Source organism: Alternaria arbusti (genome assembly GCF_024043155.1).
Source record: "Alternaria arbusti strain BMP 1465 chromosome Unknown scaffold_1, whole genome shotgun sequence".
NCBI classification, from domain to species: domain Eukaryota; kingdom Fungi; phylum Ascomycota; class Dothideomycetes; order Pleosporales; family Pleosporaceae; genus Alternaria; species Alternaria arbusti.
This window is the reverse complement of record NW_026249941.1, coordinates 24,842-47,917: the sequence shown is the minus strand read 5'-3', so window position 1 is coordinate 47,917 and position 23,076 is coordinate 24,842. Positions and strand designations below refer to the sequence as shown.

At 52.9% G+C, this 23,076-nt stretch overlaps 8 protein-coding genes across 8 annotated transcripts; 4 read left to right on the top strand and 4 right to left on the bottom strand.

Annotated features, from left to right (window-relative positions):
- Nucleotides 1-472: 472 nt before the first annotated feature.
- J4E86_000016 (uncharacterized protein) lies at nt 473-3,035 on the bottom strand (the record flags this gene model as incomplete). Its single annotated transcript, XM_051440593.1, is given in 2 exon segments — nt 473-522; nt 539-3,035. 2 exon segments carry the CDS (start codon nt 3,033-3,035, stop codon nt 473-475), a joined length of 2,547 nt encoding a protein of 848 aa, XP_051306764.1.
- A 377-nt stretch (nt 3,036-3,412) lies between these two features.
- On the bottom strand, nt 3,413-4,004 carry J4E86_000015 (uncharacterized protein; the record flags this gene model as incomplete). Its single annotated transcript, XM_051440592.1, has 2 exons — nt 3,413-3,656; nt 3,916-4,004. 2 exons carry the CDS (start codon nt 4,002-4,004, stop codon nt 3,413-3,415), a joined length of 333 nt encoding a protein of 110 aa, XP_051306763.1.
- Nucleotides 4,005-4,471: 467 nt separating this feature from the next.
- J4E86_000014 (uncharacterized protein) lies at nt 4,472-7,284 on the bottom strand (the record flags this gene model as incomplete). The annotated part of the gene is made up of 4 exons (XM_051440591.1): nt 4,472-4,568; nt 4,621-4,899; nt 4,950-7,021; nt 7,072-7,284. 4 exons carry the CDS (start codon nt 7,282-7,284, stop codon nt 4,472-4,474), a joined length of 2,661 nt encoding a protein of 886 aa, XP_051306762.1.
- Nucleotides 7,285-8,487: 1,203 nt separating this feature from the next.
- Nucleotides 8,488-9,498, top strand: J4E86_000013 (uncharacterized protein; the record flags this gene model as incomplete). Its single annotated transcript, XM_051440590.1, has 6 exons — nt 8,488-8,604; nt 8,657-8,667; nt 8,719-8,763; nt 8,814-8,856; nt 8,915-9,192; nt 9,252-9,498. The coding sequence occupies 6 exons, from the start codon at nt 8,488-8,490 to the stop codon at nt 9,496-9,498; spliced, it is 741 nt and encodes a 246-aa protein (XP_051306761.1).
- A 492-nt stretch (nt 9,499-9,990) lies between these two features.
- J4E86_000012 (uncharacterized protein) lies at nt 9,991-10,772 on the top strand (the record flags this gene model as incomplete). Its single annotated transcript, XM_051440589.1, has 2 exons — nt 9,991-10,003; nt 10,243-10,772. The coding sequence occupies 2 exons, from the start codon at nt 9,991-9,993 to the stop codon at nt 10,770-10,772; spliced, it is 543 nt and encodes a 180-aa protein (XP_051306760.1).
- Nucleotides 10,773-11,067: 295 nt separating this feature from the next.
- Nucleotides 11,068-12,463, bottom strand: J4E86_000011 (uncharacterized protein; the record flags this gene model as incomplete). Its single annotated transcript, XM_051440588.1, has 5 exons — nt 11,068-11,646; nt 11,695-12,005; nt 12,053-12,215; nt 12,265-12,312; nt 12,428-12,463. The coding sequence occupies 5 exons, from the start codon at nt 12,461-12,463 to the stop codon at nt 11,068-11,070; spliced, it is 1,137 nt and encodes a 378-aa protein (XP_051306759.1).
- A 369-nt stretch (nt 12,464-12,832) lies between these two features.
- On the top strand, nt 12,833-15,600 carry J4E86_000010 (uncharacterized protein; the record flags this gene model as incomplete). Its single annotated transcript, XM_051440587.1, has 3 exons — nt 12,833-12,850; nt 12,897-13,009; nt 13,062-15,600. 3 exons carry the CDS (start codon nt 12,833-12,835, stop codon nt 15,598-15,600), a joined length of 2,670 nt encoding a protein of 889 aa, XP_051306758.1.
- A 2,201-nt stretch (nt 15,601-17,801) lies between these two features.
- On the top strand, nt 17,802-18,509 carry J4E86_000009 (uncharacterized protein; the record flags this gene model as incomplete). Its single annotated transcript, XM_051440586.1, has 2 exons — nt 17,802-17,882; nt 17,949-18,509. 2 exons carry the CDS (start codon nt 17,802-17,804, stop codon nt 18,507-18,509), a joined length of 642 nt encoding a protein of 213 aa, XP_051306757.1.
- Nucleotides 18,510-23,076: the final 4,567 nt, after the last annotated feature.

The following is a 23,076-nucleotide window of genomic DNA, read 5'->3' as shown; positions in this document are numbered from 1 at the left end:
TGGTGCGAGCGGATATTAGTGTCGAGTTTATCTTTCATGCCTAAGAGATCAATGCTGGGGTTAGTAAGATCACTATACAGTGAGAGACAAAGTTACAAATATTCTCCACGTTCATAGCACTAAGCAGTGCAGTTATCTGTACTACCCATTCTGACAGAAAACCCGCCTTTCGCAAACATCCTTTAGCCTTGTAAGCCAATGACCTTGTACCGTGATCTTGTTCATATGCGCAATCCCATAATCCAGAACAAACAAAGCAAGGCCATCGAGCGGAGAATCACTCTTAAATCCGTAAAACATGAGATAGAAGGCTCCACACCCTAAAAGACTTCAAGCCAAAAAGGCTAATAACAAGACCACCCGTCGCCCTCATCACACACGTCCTGGTGGGCCGGATCGACCGGACTCATCGGAGAGGTCATCGGGTGAACACGCGGGGGGTTGGGGTAAACATAGTTCACACCGAGGAGACCTACAGCGGGAGCATCCCATCGTGGATATGGGCTGCGGCTGCGGCTACGACTGCGGCAGGTAGCACGTGGGGCCTCTGTGGCGCGCTCAGGCTCCTTAATGACTGGCTGGTCGGTTTCGTCCTTGCAGTGCATGTCCTTGGCGAGATCGAAAGCGTCTTGAAGGCTGATCTTGTCGCTGAGACCTTTCTCTTGAGCCCATTTCCAGATCTTCTTCATACCAGTGCTGCTCTCGATGATGTTCTTCTCGGGACCGGAGACGTCGCTGCTATTGATGGGAATGTGGACAGTCTTGTCGCCAGACTCGACGGTGGCCCAAAAGGTGACGGTATAGTCAGTAGATACAGGAGCTTCTGGTTCGGGAGCGTTGTTGGAGTCTTTAAGGTTGCCAATGGAAGCCCATGCGTCGTCTCCTGAGCTCTGTGGGCCTGGTCCAGTAGACCCCGGATTACCAGGCGCGGAGTTGGGGTTTATCAACCAAGCAAGGTCATTACACTCGTACTCCCAACTTGACGGAGCCCACAGGGGATCCCTTGGCCCACCTGAACCGCCATGTCCGTCACTAATCGCAGAGGGGGCTGCACGAACAGCGCCCGTCTTGTTCTTGGCCTTGTCCTGGTCCTTCTTGGACTCGTCTTCCTCTGTGGAGCTTGCGATGTCCTTCAAAGGTCGGAGTACCTTGAAACGGTCGGCATCTCGCACACCCATCGTTGTTCCAGTAGGCTCATCGTTGTGAACAGGTGAGAAGGCTTGTGAGGGATCACTGACCATTAAGGGGTTCATTACGCCGTCTTGAATGGACTGGCGATCCATTTCTCCCAAACCAGCGTTCTCAAGCGGCGCAAGCCAAGCCCTCAGCATCTGTCGGATATGATCAAGACTGCGGGCGTTGCGGTACATGGAGACAGCAACAACCAGATTCGCGCCACACATACGAAGGATTTCGAAGACTTCATCGCGCGAGAAGGCGTTGGAAGTAAAGTCCAGGAACTCGTCCACCATAGCGTCGTCCGGTGCGGGGGTGCTGTCAGCAGAAGCAGAGCCGGTAGCGGTTTCGACATCAGAAGACTTCTCTGGCAGACCCTTGTCCATAGAGAGGAGGTCGGGAATCGAACCGGCGTCAGAGTCGCTGTACTCTTCTCCATCTATACTGAGAGCATAGTTGAGACCTTGTACTGATACGCGAGCCTGCTTCTTGTCTTCCGTAACAGTCGGAACGAATTTACGCGGCTCCAAAGTAGTAGTCCCGGCAGTCGCGTCGCCGTTCTTGACCTCGGCACAGTCGTCTTCGATCTCGAACTCGATATCGGAAATGTCGGAGTTATCTAGAAGATTCAGAAGATCGATGGGTGAGATACCTTCCTTGAGGGTAATACAGTCGAGGTTGTGATCTTGACCCGTGTGGACACCGCAACGGGCCTCTAGCGATGACTGGCTAGGCGCGTTCTGCTTTAGGTGCATGCGGTCTAGAAGCGAAGTAGCGGGCTCGGGCTTTGGGGTTGCAGGGCCGCTCGAGGAAGAAACAGGAGCGAGTTCGCGTTTAACCCAATGTAGAGTAGCCATGTTGTCGGCGTCCAGGATAGTTTCGACATCCTGCTCGCGAATCTGGCGGTGGACGTCCTCGAAAGTCCTGAGCTCAGGAAGCGGTGACCTAGATGCCCTCGTTGCAGCGCGAGCATGGGACAATGTCGTGGACAGCTCAGCCGGCCAGACAAAAGTGTCGAAAAATGTCGAATGGAGGTTTGGTCGGTCTGCAGTTGGGCTATTGCCATCATCATCTCCAGACTTGACCTTAACAGTACTCCACTTCTTCTTCACGGACTGCTCTTCACCCTGATCATCAGCGCGTGTAGCAGAAGGAGAAGCCTTGACTTCCGCCGAGCGAGGAGGAGCAGTGTCGGTATGCGATAGTGAATGTGTCTCAACCTGACGTCGATAGTTCCCGTAGGGCCTTTGAGTCTGATCTATCATACCTCCTGCGACTTGGTTGGGTTGCTGAACCGCGGAGCGCATGTTGTTGTACACGGGGAAAAGATCGACGGCTGAGGGGAACGCCCCGATCATGTCACGGGCACTGTCAATAGACTTCTTCACTGCCATCTCGTGGGCGTTAACCAGCCCTCGGAGTCCGGCGGGTCCGTTGCGGCCGTGTGCGCCGTGTCCAGCGGGATCTTGCTCGTCGTGTTCTTCGCGCTCGTTACTGAAGGCGTCCGCAGGACCGTGTTCCTTGTTCTTACCAGGTTGGCCACCCAGAGCTTGCTCATACTCAGCGTTGAGTTCTTCGATCCGAGCTTCGAGTTGGGCCAAGGCCTCATCGTCGTTATCGAATGCAAGCTGGGACGCCGCACACATGTTAGCCTCTTCAGCGATTTCCTGGAGTGGTCGAAGACCAGCGGTGTTGACCTTGGGAGACATCCTGCTGGAAGGCGATGGGTACTCGTCAGAGCTTGGCGGGGTGTGAGCAGCGGGACTGAATTGATCGCCGCTATCGCTGTCACTGAAGGAGCCGGGCATCCTCATCGGATTGGCTCGACCGAAACGTCCGCGTTGGCGCATCCGGTACATGTCTAGTGGAGTAGCTTTCTGTAGAATCTTCGTAGTTGTGAATTGAATAAAAGTTGCTTGGAGGTAAGGTACCGCAGTGTTATCGGGGTGTACGGTGGAGGAAAAGAGCTGGTCGGAGGAGGGCTTGTTTATATGGCCTTAGTGCGTGAGAGCTTGGACGTGGACTTGGTGAGAGCAGGCGATATCGCTCGAGGACTGGAAGTGAAATCTCGGACGTTTCTGAACAATGACGTATTTGGGAAGGCAGACGCGGAGGTGAGGGGCGAGTGAGTGTCGAGCAGGCGATGATGACGCAGATAGCCGAAGTGCAGAAATGAATGAGCCACCAGTATATCAATGTCGTTCAACGTAGGCCAAATAATCAGCTTTATAGCCCATCACTCAAGCAACGGCCTTCTCTCTGCATCCCTCGTATTCCACCAGAAGAAGCCTCTCTTATGCGTCCCTCCATCTACCTCTTCAACCTCGAATTCTTTTTGCTCGCCATTTACTCTTCGCCACCACTTCCCCCAACTTTCGCCTCTTCTCACCCATACCTCTTCCGTTCCATCCTCATAGAGCGCGTAGCCGCCTCTACTTGCCTTTGCCCCAAAGCCAACCCACTTGATACACTTTGCAAGACTGTACAGTACCAGAACGCCAAAAAGCGTACAGAAGATAGTCACGATGGACGTCAAGAAAGTGATTGTAGACACTTGACAGCCCAACCCCGAGGTACGCAGCTCAAAGCGCTCAGATGGTAAAGCGCATATCGAGTCGTAGCGAATGGGCGTAAGGAGAGGAAAAGCTTTTGATAAAGCGTCCGTAGGCAAGGGAAGGCACGTCGAGGACTGTTAAAGTGAGTTAGTGATAGTCCGCGGTTTCCTAGGGATGAACATACAATCGCACACCACCCGCAATGGCCTTTACTTCGATGACAGTCACCACAATCATCATAGCCCCAGCATTCGAACAATCGTCCCCAGTCATCTTTAGGGCTACTTTGAAGCCGCTGATGGAGCAGTTCCGTCACGTTTTTCGACGCGTCATCGGCGCGCTTGGCAGAAGTGGCTGGGCAGTTGGATGGCATCATGTACGTGCGAAGCAGTCAAGAAGTATACAACACCCAAGTCACGTAAGATTGAGGAATGCTAAGCGCAAAGAATGTTGTTGGAAGCGCAAAAGAAAGTTGGGATGAGATGGTCAGTCAGTTGGGATGAAAGGCCGATGAATGCGGGGCGCGATAAGACGCGCGCTATTCCGCATTCGTCACGCATCTGCCACCTCGGCTCCTAGACATTCTGCGGGAGTCATCAGCTCACGAGGTCAAGCGAGGCATTTTAGACACGATTTTGCAGAATGAGCGATTGATATTCACTGAAGCTAAAGTATGTACAAAGAAGATGCCCCAGATGTATCGAATGTCGAGACCGGGGCAGGAGATGGATGTGCGCCTCTTATTTAGGGACGCACTGAGAGAACCATGTGTTGTTCACTGCGCACTTGTATCCACTGACACAAGCTGTCGGACCAGTGTAGCCTTGACCGCCGCATCTGATTCGAAGTTAGTATGTGTTCAATGCATGAAAGTTCTTTGTCCACTTACTGTTCCCAGGCGTTTGCCGTCTTGGTAGGTACAGCTGATGGTGCTGCAGATGTCTTGGTCGGCGCAGCCGATGACTTTCCTGGTGTTGACGATGGCTTCACAGGGGCAGCTGACGAACTAGTCGGAGCCTTGGAAGATGAGGGCTTAGCGGTACTGGCGGATGACGGAGCGGACGACGAAGGCTTACCACCTCCACTGCTTGCACCAAGGGCAAGGATCTTGGCAGCAGCATGTTCTGCGAGCACGACAATGTAAGATGTAGGGTTGGTGAAGATGTGACTGGGCTATGTTAGTTCGACGATCATGTGTGATATTGAGGGTGAGCTTACCCAGGGAAGAGAGACGCGTCGACAACGTGGATGTTCTTCGTTCCGTACACCTGAGTGTTCAGATCCACGACGGCTGTTCCGCCAGTAAGACCGCTGTCGGTTCCAATCTTCGCGGTTCCGATCCAGTGGTTGGCGCGACGGGCAGCTGGTGTCTTGGGAAGGCTGGCAACGTATGCCTCAACCGTCATGTTGGGTGATGGTACCTGGAACTCTATCATCGGGTTCTTCTGGATAGCCTTCATCATACTCTTGATACCAGCAACAACTACACCGGTGTCGGCTTCGTTCTGTAGGTAGGGTGCCTTGCTGACGTAGACGTTGAGAGCACCGTTGATGGAGAGCGCACCACGCGAGGTAGAGCCGTGGCCGAGGTACTGGCTGATAGTGAGGTGGTGGGTGTCGTTGGCACCGGGGCCTTCAACACGAGCAGTCCATTGGAGCGATCGGTCAATGCCATCACTTCCCTTGATGACTTCCCAAGCGAGGGGACCAATGTTGGGCGCAGACTGAGCAAGGATACCAGAGCGCTTGGAGAGGTATAGATCCTTGTCGCTCTCGATGGGAGCATCCCATGCCTTGTAGAAGTCGTAGAAGGAGATGTTGGGGTGCTTGATAACAAGGTCGGTGTTGACGTGGTCGTTCAAGTTCTGGCCGACAGGAAGGTTGATCCAGTCAGACTCGTTGATCATGGTCGAGCCGTCGAGGGCACTGTTCTTGACGATGCTCAACTGGTCTTTTGGTCCAATGCCGCTGCGGAAGAGAACCTTGGAGGATCCGAAAGCTCCACCGGAAACGATGACACGGCCTCCAGGGTTCAGGTTGACAGTACCGCAGTAGCCAGTGCCGCCAACACCGCTTTCAAGCTCAACGCCAGTAGCAGTATCACCGGTGCGAACGATACGGCGGGCCATGGTGTTGGTCCACAGCTTGAAGTTCTTCCTCTCAAGGGCGGAGACCATGTAAGTGCCAAGAGGACCTTGCCTCTGACCGTTGTCGTACATGAAGGGAGAGTGAGAGTATGTGCGGTTCTTCTGGTTCTGTTGGTCGTTCGCGACGACGCTCTTCCAGCCATCTGCACCAAGTGCACCGGATAGGACATCGAAGCCTTCCTGCTTGTAGCGCTTTCCGTCGACGGAGGGAGTGTCGGTACCCGGGATGCGCTTGAAGACACGGTCGATTGCGCCCTTGACGTCAGCTGACTTCCAGCCGTTAGGGAACTGGTAGTCGAAGTCAATATCAACAGGCTTCCACCAAAGCGCAGCGTTGACAGCAGCGCCTCCACCAAGAACACAGCCAGCCATTTGGTCAATGTCGGTGCAAGCAACACCAGCAGAGTCAACCCAGATCTGGTTGCAAAGACCGGGAACGTCGAAGCGGGTCAGGTTGTTGCTGGTAACCCAATCAGGACCCATCTTTCCGCCGAAACGGGCGAGAGATGGCGGGCCCTTCTCGAGCATAAGAACACTCTTGCCAGACTCAGAAAGCTTGTCTGCTACGGGAATACCTCCAGCACCACCGCCAATGACGATGTAGTCGAAGGAGCCTGAAGGAGCAGGCGATCCCTGGCACTTGACAGGTGCTGTTGGAGTGGGCGTAGCCGATGGCTGACCAGATTTGGTCGGTGTAGGTGCACCAGAAGGCTGGCCACCTACCAACTTGAGGTAGTCGGTGTACTTTGCGTTCCTCGCGTCCGCGGTAGGAGCGCCGAACTGAGACTGTCCCTTGTTGTGGAAAACCCAGGTACCGTCATAGATCTTGTCATGCTGGGCCCAACCGATAACGTTGACCTCAGTAGTGGGAAGCTGAGAGCCCTCAGCACCGCCCTGGTTCCAGACCCAGCAGTGCTCGCATCGGTAGACGATCTCGAAGTGTGTGTCGGTGACGGAGTGGAAGATTTGAGTCAAAGTCGCGTTGCCAGTGTAGTCCTCAGGAGCGACATAGCCACCTGCCCAGACAAACTTGGTCTTGACGGCATCTTCTTCCGGCCATGCAACGAGGAGAAGAGAGTTTGGCATGCCACCAGCATGGCTGACACCGGACCATCCCTGCCTGTTTGCTTCGAGCGAACCTTTCTGGGGAACATTAGCGGCTGCAGCATCGACGCAGACTTGCTATAACTTACAATGTAACCAATGTACTCGTCGTTGGCTCCAGTAGGTTCTCCAGGCAGTACCCAACCCCACTCGAAACCACCTGCAGTCTGGGCGTCACTGACTGTCTGGCGCCAGAACTCAATACCGGTGCCTTCGTGGGTGAATGTTTCCTGCGCAAGAGCGAGAGGGGCGAAAAGAGAGGATAGCAGCGAAGCCGCTCGAACGAAAGAAGAGGTCTTCATCTTGGAGACTTGTTACCAGCACGTCGAAGATGAGATGAATTGACAAGCACAAGTTGTAGCTGTGGCCTCTACCGCTATGCCAGGGTGCGGACGTGTTATATACATATCAACATTATGCTAGACTACGCCGCCGTGTATGGGGTTGACACCCGTGGCCAAGCCACTACCTGGGGAACTTCCTTCTGGAGGCGGCAGAAGTGCGCATTGAACCAGGTACGGAAGACGCGCGCTGGCTAGGATGGGCCAAGCGAGGAGCGTGATTACCGTGGGCGACATCGTCATTGGCTGTTTCAAAACGTAGGTGATCTGGCCGAGATTCAAGGTTAGTCGTTAATATGTCGAAACTACGGCGGCATGGGTGGATTGATTGATGTAGATTGACAGAAGCCGGGACTGCGACTTAGCATCGCCGTTAGCCATGTGCCCCTTGCCCGTTCGGGCCCAGACTTCCCCACAATCGTTTAGTGGCTGGTGGGATGGACCGTCACTTTCGCGCTTTCGCCTCGCATCAGCCTCTTCAAATGCACCATCTGCACCACCAGCTTCGTCGGAAGGATTATCAAGTCTGTGCCCTTGACCTCGTGCAACCGCCACAGCCTTCTCGGTACCGGCTTCTTCCCGCATATTCCGCAAGGCTGCCCCAAGATGAAGGACGGCTTCCAAGCCTTCTCGCTGACCGACAAGACGCGCACGTTTCATTGATTGAAACACTTGACCAGACCAGTAACACACAATCTATTATATTACGCATTCCTCCTCTCGCTTCCCACATTCCAAGAGCCGCGCCACGGTGTCGCGGCATGTCTCGGTCATATCCTCCTCCCTGTAATTAATACTGCGGTTTTTCCACCCAACCGCCGGTTCAAAGAACGCGCAGTCACGACCGCATTGGTGCTCGTTGCCTATTTGGAATATGCCGAGGGTTCTATGCTCTGAAGAATCCACGAAGCACGTGTCTCGTGCATACACAGTATATTTTCAAAAGTGCGTTACGGCGGGCGAAATAGATTGGGATTAAAGTGTCTCTGGTCACGCGAGTCTACCGCGAGTCGCATGCGTGCCGAACTGGAAGGTCGACCAGATTTGAACAATAATGCCGTGTTCCATTTGGACAGCTTGAGAACGGTGCACAACAATGGCATATAGGAAGATTCATCGACGCGTTGATGAGGACATTCAGGATCTAACGTAGTAGCCTACATGATGAAGGCTTATGCGGTTACTTATGCTTTACTGGCCAGCGCTTCGGCACACACAATTTTCACCCAGCTACACGTCAATGGCGTGGCGCAAGGACACACTAAGGGGATTCGAGTGCCGGTGAGCATGTTCACGATTCCCATGTTGCTCCCCTGCTAACAGCACGACACAGACCTACGACGGGTAATGCACCCCGCAATCGCCTTTTGAACTCCAACTCACTTACGTTTCCAGACCAATAACGGACGTTACATCAAACGATGTGATCTGTAATGGCGGGTAAAGCATTACAAAGCGTGGAACCAAGCGCTAGATTGACCCGCATTCAGCATAAACCCCTACAGAACGCCTCTTCCCAAAGACATCATCAATGTACGCTGGTTGCGCAATAAGCTATAACGCCACATGGCTTCGGCTTACTCCTTGTCAGGTCAAAGCTGGAGACAAGCTCACTGCCGAGTGGCACCACACGCTCGATTCCAAGCCCGAGACGGACAAGTCAGATCCAATTGATCCCGGTCATCTAGGACCCATCATGGTCTACCTTGCCAGAGTCGATGATGCCTTGTCTACCAAAGTGACGGGACTCAAGTGGTTTAAGATCTACGAGGATGGTATGGATGCCAATGGCGAGTGGGCCGTTACAAGACTGTATAACAACAAGGGCCTGGTAGACTTTGTACTGCCGTCATGCATTCCCAGTGGACAGTAAGTCATCTCCAAGTTCTTGCCAAATCTATATGGTCGACTGACACGGGTCTTTCCAGGTACCTCCTTCGCGCAGAGCTCATTGCTCTCCATGCCGCCTCAAACTACCCCGGTGCTCAACTCTATATGGAGTGTGCTCAAATCAATGTGACAGGAGGTGGCAGTGCCAGTCCGGCGACTGTCAGCTTTCCAGGTGCATACAAAGCGACTGACCCGGGGATTAAGTTTCAACTGTACTGGCCGATCCCGACCAGCTACACAATTCCCGGTCCGAGACCATTCACTTGCTCTGCCAAGATCAGGTAGGCAAACATGGGGGACATTCACGCGCACATACATAAACTTCTCTTCTTCTTGTTGCGTCAAGTACATACAAGATCCAACCCAAATGCAATCTAGTGAAAGGGTAGTGGAAATATAGATACACTTTCGCTACACTCAAGATCCATCCATAATGCCACAAGAAATGACTTCCCCATCAACACGCAAGATAAACCGTTCCCCAAGACTGTCTTCGTGTATGCGCCCCACAAACAATCTGCCCGCATCTATCTCACATGCATAACGCGTGACCGCAGCTTCCAACCGTGGAACCTTGGAACTCCGTACCTGCATCAGCAGCTCCACTCAACCTGGAGCTTCCCCACCAACACCTCGTGCCTCCACAACCCCAAGCCCTGCAACACCGTTCCCGCAAAGTTACGCCCCACCGTACTCGACAAGACCGAATATACGCCCTGATACTGCTACTTTGGCAAAATCGACGGACCCTGACGTACGCGTATAGCCATATCGAATATGCACGACGAACGTGAGTGCTCCTCTTCCCCGCTACAATGCACACCCAGCGCAATGCGCGCGCATAGCCAGACCATGCGACCATTTGTGAGCTCCAACTCCAGGGTATAGCTTGAGAGCATAAAGAGAGTGGAACAAGGACCTCGGCATCGTCGCATTCAGACATGCGCGCTCTGCAGTGTGGCTACCCGTCGCATCGCATCCCTCCACCCAGCACAACAAGCGCGAACCTCACTAACACCACTTCCACAGACCCCCACCCCCTCCTCGCCCAAGTCCCCCTAACACTCTCGCCCTTCCTCTCCCTCCCCACATCCGTCCCCCTGCCATACTCCTACGTGACCCTTCCGTCGACGTTGCCTCCGTCGATCCTCTCCCAACAACAGCAACAACAAGACCCGTCCAACCCCAACGCCACCACCTCGAAGCCAGCATACGTCACCTCATCAACGGGCACATCAGCGCATCCAGACCAGATACTCACGTCGTGTGTCGCGCTACAAGAGCACCTTGCTAAGCTAGAAGCGGACGCGAGGAGGACGTTGGCGGAGTGGGAGGAGAGGAGGCGGAAGGAGGATCTCGCGGAGAAGAGGAGGGTTGCGCCTGGGTGGTTGGATAGTGGTGTGCATATCATCAAGCCGGAGGGACCTGGCGATAATAATGAGTCGGCTAAGGAAGAAAAGGTGCCGGAGCAGAACCTGATGGATCTAGATCCGCAGGCAGAGCGCAAGGCACAAGAAGGCGAGGAGCTGGATAGGGTGTTTGGCGGATTACAGGTTTAAGTCTACCATCTCAACATCACTATACCCAACAACGAGTTTAGCGACCAGCGGTCTTCATAATAGATTAATACCAAGTTATACAACTATAAGCTATGACATGCTGTTTTAGCTCAAGCCTAGATACGCGTCGCCTACAGTGATCCCCACGGCGGCGCGACATTACAGACATATGAGAACCGAAGTTACGGAAACAGAAAGGGGAATCTTGAAGGAAGAATGTGGAGAATTAGTGCGACCATGCTGAATCGCTGCACCATCTCTGTACGTGCAACACCACCAACGCCAAAAGGTGCGTCTAGCGACGGCCGTGAGAGCGGTTGATGCTTCCCTGGAGGCTGTCCACTTCCGTCTCAAGACGCTTGATCTCCGCGTGGCTGGCCTCGAGGTCCTTGTTGAGGCGGTCACGCTCAGCAATAAGCTTCTGCTCCCACTGCCTGAAGCGCTGCTCCTCAACCTTGACCTGCTCGGTGAAGCGCTTGCGGAGCGCCTCTTCCTCCTCCTTGAACTTGGGGTTGTCCAGCTTCCTTGGGCGCGCCTCGCCGAACTTCCTTGTCTCCATCTGGCCAGCGCGGTAGGCCTCGTAGTGGTTCTCCTCCGTGGTGTGGATGAGGTCGAGCATGTGGGTTCGGATGAGAATAGCGCGGAGCTTCTTGAAGTCGCAGTGCTCCTCGTTCTCGACTTCGGCAACACCCCAGGCGTATTGGCGGCCCTTGACGGTGCGGCCGTCGTTGGTCTGGACATCCTTCTCGGAACCGATGACGGAGAAGGGCATGGCATCGATGAGACCGCGTGCGTGTTGCATGGCGGCGGCGTCGTCATCCTCGAGGGGGGGAGTGTAGATCTTGATGCCCTGAGCATCAATCACTTGGCGCACCTAAAAGCGGTCAGTATTTGCTGTTGACATGTAGATGGACCAACTTACCCTCGCCTTGAACTTGGCCAGGTCTGTTGGGCTCAGTGTGTCGGCCTTGGCTACAACCGGGATCAAGTTGACGCGTGTGCACAGCTTCTTCATGACCTCAATGTCCAGGGGCTTCAGGGTGTGGCCAGTGGGGCGGATGAAGTACAGGCAGGCGTGGACACGGAGATCGATCTTATCGGAGCGGCGCGGTTGTTGCTCCTGAAGCATGTACGACTCATGCTGGTCGTCGAGGAACTCAATAATGGGTTGCCACGAGTCGCGGTTGTTGACGTAGTCACCGAAACCGGGGGTGTCGATAACGGTCAGACGGACTAGGTGCGTTAGCATAGAGAACGAATGGCAGGATGGCGCTGCATACCCTTGAAGAACTTCTCCTCGAGCTCGGCCTTGGTGATCTCAATCTCGACGGTCTTGTCCATCTGCTTGTGGTGTCGTCGCTTGTGGTCGGCGTAGTTCTTGATGGTGGTGGAGAAGAGGGTGTTGATGAAGGTCGTCTTTCCGAGACCAGACTCGCCAGCAACCTGAGCTAGTTAGATTGAAGTCGATTGGTCATGGGGATGGTGTGCGTACCATTATGGTGAAGGCAGCACCGCGCTTTGCAACAATCTTGTGCCTGTGCTACGTTAGGGCCGAAGTTGCGTGTCCGCTGTGTTGATAATACCTCTGGTTGGGCAGCTACAATGCATGTTAGTATACGAATTGAAGACATAGGCTTAGCAGATGGTATACGTACATTGGCAATGCCAATGGGGGACGCGGACTCGGCCATTGTGCTGATGTGTGGTTGACCGCTGGTGTGTATGGGGTCTGCGTGGTGTTAGCTATATGCAGCCTGATGTCCGGGGAGTGCGGCGTGAAAACATACGTGGAGGTGGCGGATGAAAAGCAAGTCAGCAGTGAGGTTGCTGAACGAGGTGCGATATGGGGTCTGGTGAGGAGGTGTGGTGTTGGTAGACAATTTGGGTCCCCTTTCTGCCAGTCGCCCATTCGGCAAGCACTGACCCTGAACGGGGAAACCGCGACTAATGCACACTACTCCACTAGCGCGTCCAGCGATGATCCGAGCTTCGAAAAAGTTCAAGATGCGACCATCATGCCCGCCACGACATGACGAGACCGCAGCCACGATACTTTGAAGATGAAGACTGACTTTCAGGTGAGTTGAGTGCTGCCGTGCAAATGTTCGCGTCTGACACCCACAGTTCTCCAACCTGCTGGGCACCGTCTACAGCAGAGGCAATCTTCTCTTCACACCCGATGGCACATGTCTGCTGTCGCCGGTTGGTAACCGCGTCACGGTTTTCGACCTTGTGAGGTAGGCTCACAGTCGCGACTGCCTCTCTCGATATGCGCTGATCATTAGTCAGCTCCAAATCATACACGCTTCCGTTTGCGCACCGGAAGAACATCGCACGTCTTGCACTCAACCCCCGCGGAAACCTCCTCCTCTCCGTCGATGAAGACGGTCGCGCAGTCCTCACCAATGTTCCTCGTCGCATCGTACTCTACCACTTTTCTCTCCGCGGCGAAGTCACCTCGATCGCTTTCTCTCCTTCTGGTCGGCATTTCGCAGTAGGCATAGGAAGGCAGATTGAAGTATGGCACACACCATCCACTCCAGACGTTGCGGAGGGTGACCTTGAGTTTGCGCCCTTCGTGCGCCACCGGATCTACACAGGACACTACAATTCAGTCCAGAGCATAGAATGGTCTAGCGACTCGAGATTTTTCCTGAGCGCGTCCAAGGACATGACGGCGCGGATATGGAGCGTGGATCAAGCAGAAGGACATGCGCAGACAACACTGGGCGGACACAGGCAGGAAGTAGTCGGCGCATGGTTCTCCAAGGACCAAGAGACCATCTATACAGTCAGCAAGGACGGAGCGCTGTTCGTCTGGAAATACATGCTACGCTACGACGCGCCCGCCGACGCCGACCCAGACGACGACGAGAACCTACAGTGGGGCATCCAGGAACGTCACTTTTTCCATCAGAACAATGCGCACGTCACATGCGCCAGCTTCCATCCCGAGTCGAAACTGCTCGTCACAGGCTTTTCGCACGGTGCCTTCTTTATCCACGAGCTACCAGAGTTTGCGCAAATCTCCAGCCTCAGCATCTCGCAGAACGACATTGATTACGTTGCCATCAACAAGACCGGAGAATGGCTAGCGTTTGGCGCGTCGAAACTCGGCCAGCTGCTTGTGTGGGAATGGCAGTCGGAATCGTATATTTTGAAGCAGCAGGGACACTTCGATTCGATGAACACAATCGCCTACTCGCCAGACGGTCAACGGATAATAACAGCGGCAGACGATGGAAAGATCAAAGTCTGGGAAGTCAACTCCGGTTTCTGTGTCGTCACATTCACAGAACATATGGGCGGTGTAACGGCTTGCGAATTCGCGAAGAAGGGAAACGTCTTGTTCACAGCCAGTCTTGATGGCTCCATCAGGGCTTGGGATCTCCACCGGTATCGCAACTTCCGCACTTTCACAGCGCCATCGAGGCTTTCCTTTTCGTCCCTAGCGGTTGACCCAAGCGGCGAGGTCGTATGCGCGGGCTCGATCGATTCTTTCGACATTCACATCTGGTCGGTTCAGACCGGCCAGTTGCTTGACAGACTATCTGGTCACGAAGGCCCTGTATCATCCCTAGCATTTTCTCCTGATGCTGGTACGCTGGTCAGTGGAAGTTGGGACAGGACTGTTCGCGTCTGGAACATCTTTGCTCGCACCCAAACAAGCGAGCCGCTACAACTCATGGCCGACATCCTATCTGTAGCATTCCGCCCCGATTCGAAGCAAATAGCCGTCACAACTCTCGATGGACAACTGACGTTCTGGAACGTGTCCGATGCTGCACAAGAAAATGGCCTTGATGCGCGAAGGGACGTTTCCGGTGGTCGCAAGATGTCAGATCGGCGCACTGCAGCCAACGTAGCAGGCACCAAGGCCTTTACGTCGGTGAAGTACAGCGCAGACGGCACGTGTGTATTGGCAGGCGGCAACTCTAAGTACATCTGTCTATACGATGTTCAGTCTGGTGTGCTGCTCAAGAAGTTCACTGTATCCGTGAACCTTTCTCTCGATGGCACACAAGAGTTCCTCAACAGCAAGCGGCTCACAGATGCTGGGCCACAAGGTCTCATCGACGACCAAGGCGAAGCGTCCGATCTGGAAGATCGGCGCGACACAACATTACCTGGTGCGCAAAAGGGCATTGGCGCGCGGAAAACACGACCGGAAGTACGCGTACCTGCTGTCGCGTTTTCGCCAACTGGCCGAGCGTTTTGTGCCGCTTCAACAGAAGGTCTACTAATTTACTCACTTGACAACACGTTCCAATTCGATCCCTTCGACCTAGACATCACCGTCACACCGGCGACAACTCTCGAGACTCTCGCACAGAAAGACTACCTCAAGGCACTGGTCATGGCTTTCCGTCTAAACGAGCGCAACCTTATTCGCCGCGTATATGAAGCTACGCCCGTGAGCAACGTCGCTCTAGTAGTCAAGGACCTACCATCAGTATATCTCGGTCGGTTACTACGATTTGTCGCCCTTCAAGCCGACGAGTCCCCGCATCTGGAATTCAACCTAGTGTGGATCGAGGCACTGCTCAGCAAGCACGGTCGATGGATGAAGGACAACAAGGGCGGACTTGAGGCCGAGTTGAGAAGCGTTGAGAAAGCCGTTCGCCGGATACAGGCTGAGCTCGCGAGATTAGCTGATGAGAACATCTATCGCATCGAATATCTGCTTGCGCAGCCGCTAGAGGAGAAGGAGAAGTCAGCCCAACTCGACTTTGGGGTCAAAGCGATAGAGAATGGGATATCGGATGAAGAGATGGTTGACAGTGATGAAGGCGAGGATATAGGCGAGTGGATGGGCTTTGAAGAGTGATACCATTGTACGAATACGAATTTTGACGAACTGTTATATCGAAGAGCTCAGTGGATCGTGATTGCGACGTTATGGAAGAGCTCATGTGCTCCAAATTCACTCAGACTTAAAAGGTCTCACCGATATCCGCCGTATCTGACGTTGAGACGTTGACAAGACTCAAGACGATGTGTACCTTAGTGGGCTGTCATGGTTGAGCCGTTCTTGCCCCATGTAAGTCCGTCCCTGCATGTTACCAGCAACTGCCCTTGCTCGATGTCGCTCTTTCCACACCTTGAACCAGACTGGACAACAATGATGGTCAAAGCGTACATCGCGCGGCTTGATCATGGCTAATGTGCTAGGAAGGTGCGTGCTGCTTACGACGATCGCTACTTCGTCAACGCATCGATGGAGGATGTATTGCGAGGAGTTAGAACTTATCACACCGCTTATTGTATACAAAGAAGCTTGGCATGATCTCGACTCTTAGACACAGCGAAGACGAATATCTACATGAGAGAATTAGGGGTCAACAGATCGTCGCGGGCCGTTTCTGGTATGAGAGTGCCGTCCTTGTCAGCCGCCACAACATTGCCATCCTTGCTACACAAAGACCCAGGCATCACTAAGACAGTCGAATGATAGGCGGAGATACTACTCAGCATCACCAGACGCCGTATTCTGTATCAGATGTACGAGCCGGTACGAGCCAATTCAGGCGGTGTAGCGACTTTAAGTATACTGTTTGAGATAACTCTTGAATAGTAAAAGCTGCCAGTATGGCTTTTCCTGTCAACGGTTAGGTACGGTTTCTTGTTCTTTCCATACAATGACTACCTCTTGTGCTGAGTGGTAGCTTTCCTGGTTTCAGGCTTCGTGCACGAAGACAGAACTTCATGGACTCGAGGGCTGTATCAACGGACCAAACTCCGAATCATAGTCTAGACTTCCGGTAGAAGAGGTGAGAACGGGCCGAAGTCTACAGCGTGCCGAATCATTCAAAGTAGTTAGGTCACGCACTATGCAGCATTACAGCCGTAGCGCGCCATACCAATTTTATGCAGGTGGTATGGAGTAAGATGCACACAATTCATGCCCTTGAATGTAAGCACCAAATTTAACAAATCTTACCAGGAGACTCCCGGCCAAATTTGAATTTCAAACTCTATCTGAGCAGTTCCTTGGAATGGTATGGCGTACCATGCGTGAGACGGGAGACTGTGGCTTGCTCGTGGCATACAAAAGCTACCCACCGACCGCCTCAGAGAATCACATCTCTACTCAGCAGTCTACATTCACTCTAATCACAAAACTTTCAGCACCCCAAAATCATTCACTATGAAGCTGTCAATCGTTGCCGCAATGCTATTCACCTCACTCGCCGCTGCCGAGATAAGGTACTTTTGCCTGAAAGGTGGAGACGCGATCCCAAAAGATGAATGGAGCTGTTCTACTGCAGACAACCGAGCATGTAAGCAATCTTTCGTACTAGCGTTTTCTTTTCTGGTCACTCGCTAACGAATTATAACCTTCTGTAGGCCAAAACAAAGGCTGTGCAGACACTTGCTTCCCTGGTGCAGATGCAGTTCAGGTATACAGAGTACAGTTGTATGTATCACGTCGCAGACTCGAGAAAGGTAGAAGCTTACTTCAATTACAGGAAGAATCCAGATGCTTGTTTCTGCTATTGCAGAGAGCTGTAAAGATCGTTCAAGGAGGATTTGGGGTCGGCATGCTCCCACGATGTCCCCCAATGATGCTCAGATACCGCCTCGATCCTACCTCGGCCCGGCGCATGCCGAACTTGGGTATACCTTGGTAGCGCCTACGTTTATAGTAATATACACCAACCTACAAGAACTCAGTTATTTTTACCATCTCTTACGATCGTACAAAGGCCTTCCAACAGATATGCGCTGTGACAACAACGACGGGCTGCTACTACGAGGCTGTAGAAACTGTAATCGTCGCTCGTGGCATGGTTTCGTCCGGGTACGGCACCTTCCCATGTGAAGATAGGAAAGAGCAGGGAAGCTACACAAGATGGAAAGGGCGGAAGAATATCGACGTGGTCAGAGCAGTCGCGCATCTTGCTGACCCAAACACCACTTTCACTCCACTCACAGTCACAGTCACCACACTCCAGCACACCACCACATCGTTATTGCGCTATCTTCATATCCTCACCTTCACATCGCCAAAGTCCAGATACTATCGCTATGGATACTTCCGAGTACAAGGCTCCGCCCATACCAACTCTCAGGGCGCGGTCGTTTTCCTACCCCATAGGCTATGGAAAAGTATGTGCGAGGAGATTGCCGGGCGTCTAGGCGGGGTTCGCGCATGATATGTTCCCGGACACACAGAAGGAAGAGACGCCCAAAGAGCCTATACGACGCGATTCTCCGCAAGGACCTCCGTCACCAAAGCTCGCCGACGGACCCACGACGGTTGACTCACCAACGACGGTTGACTCACCCACGATCGATCCAAACGCGATACACCCGAAGAGGCTAAGATTGATTCTGACAAAAAGGTTCATGAAGAAACGCTACGAGGCGGGACCCAAAGATCTGGCACCTCTGCACATTGGCCGACATCCAATCCCGTGGAGTATGCCCAACGAAGAGGATCTTCGTATGATCTTTGTCCCAGAACTTGTCCAATGGATACAATCGTCCGACTACCAGGATCACGCCCCCAATCGCTGTTTTTGCTCCCTCGTTCTGCACATCTTGAGCAAACGTCTACCAGACGACGTCATCCACAACGACCCCATCGACCGCGATGACTTTCGGGGCAGACTTGGCGAGCTCTTCTCCGACGACGGAATGCCTCTCGACCACCTCCTTGATCACTGTGCCAATGGATACAACATCCAGAAGGTCAGGAAGGTACACAAGCGGCCAATGACGCATAACACTTAGACAGAGTATGTCGGCATGTTGTGCGAGGGTATCATCTTGATGAACGAGGAGCCCTCCTCGCCCCCGAAAGACAGCCCTTCCACGCCACCGAACGAAGAGCCTATCACGCCCCCAGACGATGACACGCCCAGGGCGGAGAAGGGAAAGCAACCAAGAGAAGCGTCGGCTTCACCAGAGCCTTTTCGAGGGCGTGCGCTAACGTACGAGGCTGACGAGCGGGTAATTTACCGGCCTGCATCAATGGATGATTGGAGGCGGTGTCTGCGTTAGCACTATCGTCGTTGTCTGGTAGGTATACTTCGAGTCAGAAGTAGTTTCACTTTCACTGGGACAGAACTGGAGGTACTCCCGCAATTTCATCTCTTGATTGCTTGCTGCAGACTTCTACAACGATCTGCTGAGCCCAAACCCAAGAACCACTATCACCACCCGTTCATCTAATAACCTCCACCTCGATGACCCCAGTGATCCCGGCGCGGGTCATAGCCGTAACCATACCCTCCATTACCTTGACCATATCTTGAAGAGCCCTGCCCACCATTACCATGATAGTCCTCGAACTCATTTCCTTGGTTCTCCGAGCGGCGAGACGGTAGTCGAGGATTTCGTCGAGGAGGCGCGTTGCTATATCCAGGTTGTCCAGGATACGCACCAGGATCTTGAAGGCCCGCCCGTCTAAACTGGTGTCTTAACCTTTCCATGGTGTCAACGTAGGCTCCGTCAGCCGCGTTCGTCCATCCTTGCGCCGCGGTTGCCCATTCTTGCATCTCCCTCTGACGCTCGATTCGTCTTCTTGCGCAGTACGCTTCATCTTCATCGTGTACGACCACGCCTCTGCTTCCTTCACCATATCTTCTACCGTTTGTGCTGTCGTTTCGTTCATTCATCTGACCGTGTCCTCGATTAGCCGAACCTCCGCCAGCTCCTCCAAATCCGCCCATTCCCATTTGCTCCATCTGCCCCTGCAGCTGTCTCGCCATATGCTCATCCCTCCCTGTATCTAGCTCCACTGGCAGACTTTCCTGTAGCCTCCTCGCAACTTCCTCATCTTGACTTGTATCCATGATAACCCTTCGTGGAATAGATACTTGGCCGTCATAACTATCGAAGAAACGCTGCATGAAAGCTGCTTTGTCTTTTTCGTTGCGCACTTGCAGAAAGGCGCGGTGGAAGGTGGCTTGGGCGGCGGGCGTGGGGAAGTCGAAGCGCAGGATGGGTGCGGTTAGGTCGAAGGTTTGGAGAGTGTGAGGGGATGATGTTATCAGGCCGGGGGCTTGTGGCTGAGCAGGTGGTTGGCGAGGCGTGTTCATTTTGGTATTCGTGTGTGTTGTTGGTATAGGGTTGTTGTAAGCTTGGTTGAGCGATGTTGCTCTGCTGTACGTAGTAATGAGAAAGAATGCGTAGGAAGAACAGGTGAAGAGAAGGTACTTGACGCTAGCCAGCAGGGTGACGAGCTCCGCCAGCTGATGTATCATGTGAGTACAGTGTCAACGGTTTGGTTTTCACCACGTGTGCTGATACGCGAGCATCTTTCACACCTACGAGACGAAGATCGGGGCCCTGCTCACTATCACCGTGACCGGAAGCAGATACGGCGCAAACGCGCGTAGACAGACTTTTCACATCTAAAATTAACTCTTTCACCGTTCCTCTCATCTAAAATGGTGTTGAAATACATGGGTATTCCACATGTTTCCTGCAACGCCGAGGTCCGGTGGATCGATGAGCAGTGACGGGGTCCTATTCTATTCCTGACTCGAGCAGCATAGCAGCCACAATGATATCGAGGAGAATGTAACTAGAAGCAGTTCGACGTCCACATGAAGATGTACATAGCTACACTATTGTCACTATGCGCTTTTCTCGTGGGAAGAGATTCCATACATCCTCCATAGGATCCTCAATGCCAATTTCGCCCGTGATTCCCACACGCTGGAAGTCCTCTTTTTCTGACTTTAATCGCCGAAGGACAAGTGAGGTACGCAGATCTTGGTGTTCAGAAATCAAGACGCATACTGTCTCTACAGGTACAGCTTCTGTACTATGCATTGACGTGATTTCGTCTATGGCATCGGTCTTAACCCGCCTCTCTTGGCCATTAGGGAAGACGACGTTGTATTCCGTCCTACCGCACTCGCATTCCCCGGACTCTTCTACCCATGTAACTGACGCACAATGAGCGAGTAAGCGGATTGTGCCTGACCGAAGCTCGCCGTACTCGTCTGCAGTCTTTGGAACTATCTTGTAGTCGATCAATTGGGCTGATACCGCATGCCGCATTGGTGTCTCGATTCTAGAAAAGTCGCCGGCGGGAGCGAGCGGAGCCTCTATAGAAGCCCAGGACCATGAAGGCGCTCTCCATTCCGGTCTTGGATGCACGTCAAAGTGTGTTGCACGTTGCCATGTGAGGTCTTCAAGAATCCGACTTTTCCAGAGTCCTGCCAGGTACTGGTCGCCAGGCTCCGCGAGTTGCTTTGCGAGTCCTGCCAAAGTCACCAGTTTATCACTTGGATAGGTCAATTGCAGCCAACTGTGTTGCCTGAGCATACTCTTCCATATTTCTCCTGCGGTTTGGCGAAGCAATGTCCTCGAAAGCAGATATAATTTCGGTTCCTTGATAAATTTTGTCCAGATGATCTGCGTACTCGCAGTTCGGTCGTCACGACACTCGCATCGAAGCTCTTCCATGCACTCAAAAATTAGCTCGCTATCTCCGAAATGTAGAACACGGGGAGACAGTAGGCGTTCTTGATAAGCCCAAGCCCGATTCAGGAGGGGATATGGCTTTGTACGTTCATCCGGCTGCAGTTGTCCGGTGAAATGTTGTCGATGGTCACTGAAGATGAAGGTGCTCGCTTTCTCGTCTCCCGAACGGATGCGGATCTCGTGATCGGGCCATTTTCTGAACAGACCTTCTTCACCCGATTTCGAAGACGTTGCTGAGATAGTAATCAGCGCGTTGTGATATACAGTCGACATGCGAGATGCTTCTTGTGCCCAATCATCATAATCGTCTTGCACTATGCAAAGGGAATCAATCTGTAATGTCAGTATACGCAGCTGATGAATCCAGAAACATTGATCATGAACGAGGGTCTTACCCAAAGATACCGAATGTTCAACGCCCGAGTTACTTGAACAGCTTCTCGAAATGTGTTCGTCAACTGCCCGAGACGAATCATCTTTTTTCTTTCAAGAATTGTGGCCCTCGTAGTTGTGAATTGTGCAATAGCACCCCAACAATGACTAAGAGCGGCGTACTTTCCATTTTCGCCAGCGGTTTCAACCAGTTGAACGAGGTCGGCGTCATGCGAACCTAGATCAAGCAGCCGGGTTGGTAGATGCTGGTCTTTATCACTACTACAGGCTGTATGGTTTTGGATACAGTTTTGCAGCAATGTTCTCGCTTTCTGAAACGCAGCAGCCGACCCAGTGAAGCCAGTCGTGCGGCGCAAGGCACCGAAGCGGCTCCAATAAATGGCGTTTGGTATTGCTGAAATAGTTAGTCCTCCGTAGGCATCAACATATAGAACCTACGAACAATCGGGAGCAAAGATCCTTATATATAAGTACTTTGACGCAAAAACCATCTCGATGCTTCGTTCAGCGGGCATTGCTATGGACGTCGTTTCCTGGTCAGAATCATCGTATCTGTAGGCCACATCGCCACCCTTGTATGGTTCCAGGATTTGTTTGTACAATTTGTCATCCCTAAAGCGCAAGTGCAGGCTCTTTGGGGTCCAGTCATGTTTGCCATCTTCATCCAGCCAGCCACGGCAGCCTCTGACGATTGCGTCGCAATAAGGACATGTTTGTGCTGATTCAACGACCGCGTCCCAAGGGTGTTCAGATTTGACGTAGTAAACGTGTAAATATCCGAAAGAATGGCAGATGAGATACCGCCCGTTGTGCAAAGATGGGTGCGGAGGAGGCAAGGTACCTATGACGTCAAGTGGGGCGGGGCGTGACGAAGAAGGCATGTTGTCGTCGGTGTTTTGCCAAAACGGGAACGCAGTACGGGAGAAGCTCTTGCACAGCACGGCGCGAAGCAGTTTCCAGCACTATAGGTTCTATAGTTTGCTTGCGTATCGATACTTATAAGGATCGTGAGGTGCAGCGCATACTATGTACTGTGCCACAGACTCGCAGCACCCAAGAGAATATCACCGTAGTACTTCCGATTAAGCAAGTGGAATCTTAAAACCATTCACTGCAATGCTGAATCTCAAAAACAAGCTGCCTAGAAACGCTGGGTAACAATCAATTACTGTCGCTTCCTGCGCTTATTCAGTATGCGATGAGACAGGTCGCCACCCCACTAACAACCTCCTGATCATCATCACGGCCCGTCTACCGGCGAGTTCGATCATCCCTCTCGCGCGCCCTTACCGAAGCTTTACTGTAATACTCCAGCATCGCCAACGTCTCAGCGCGATTCTTGCGAATATGCTCGCGAAGTTCTTCCCCAGTCATGCGAACACGAACCGGTCTGAGCGCTACCGGCTCGTCGCCCCCACCACCACGTAGATGAGGCTTAACATGCTGCCACTCTTGCTCTTCCGCATCA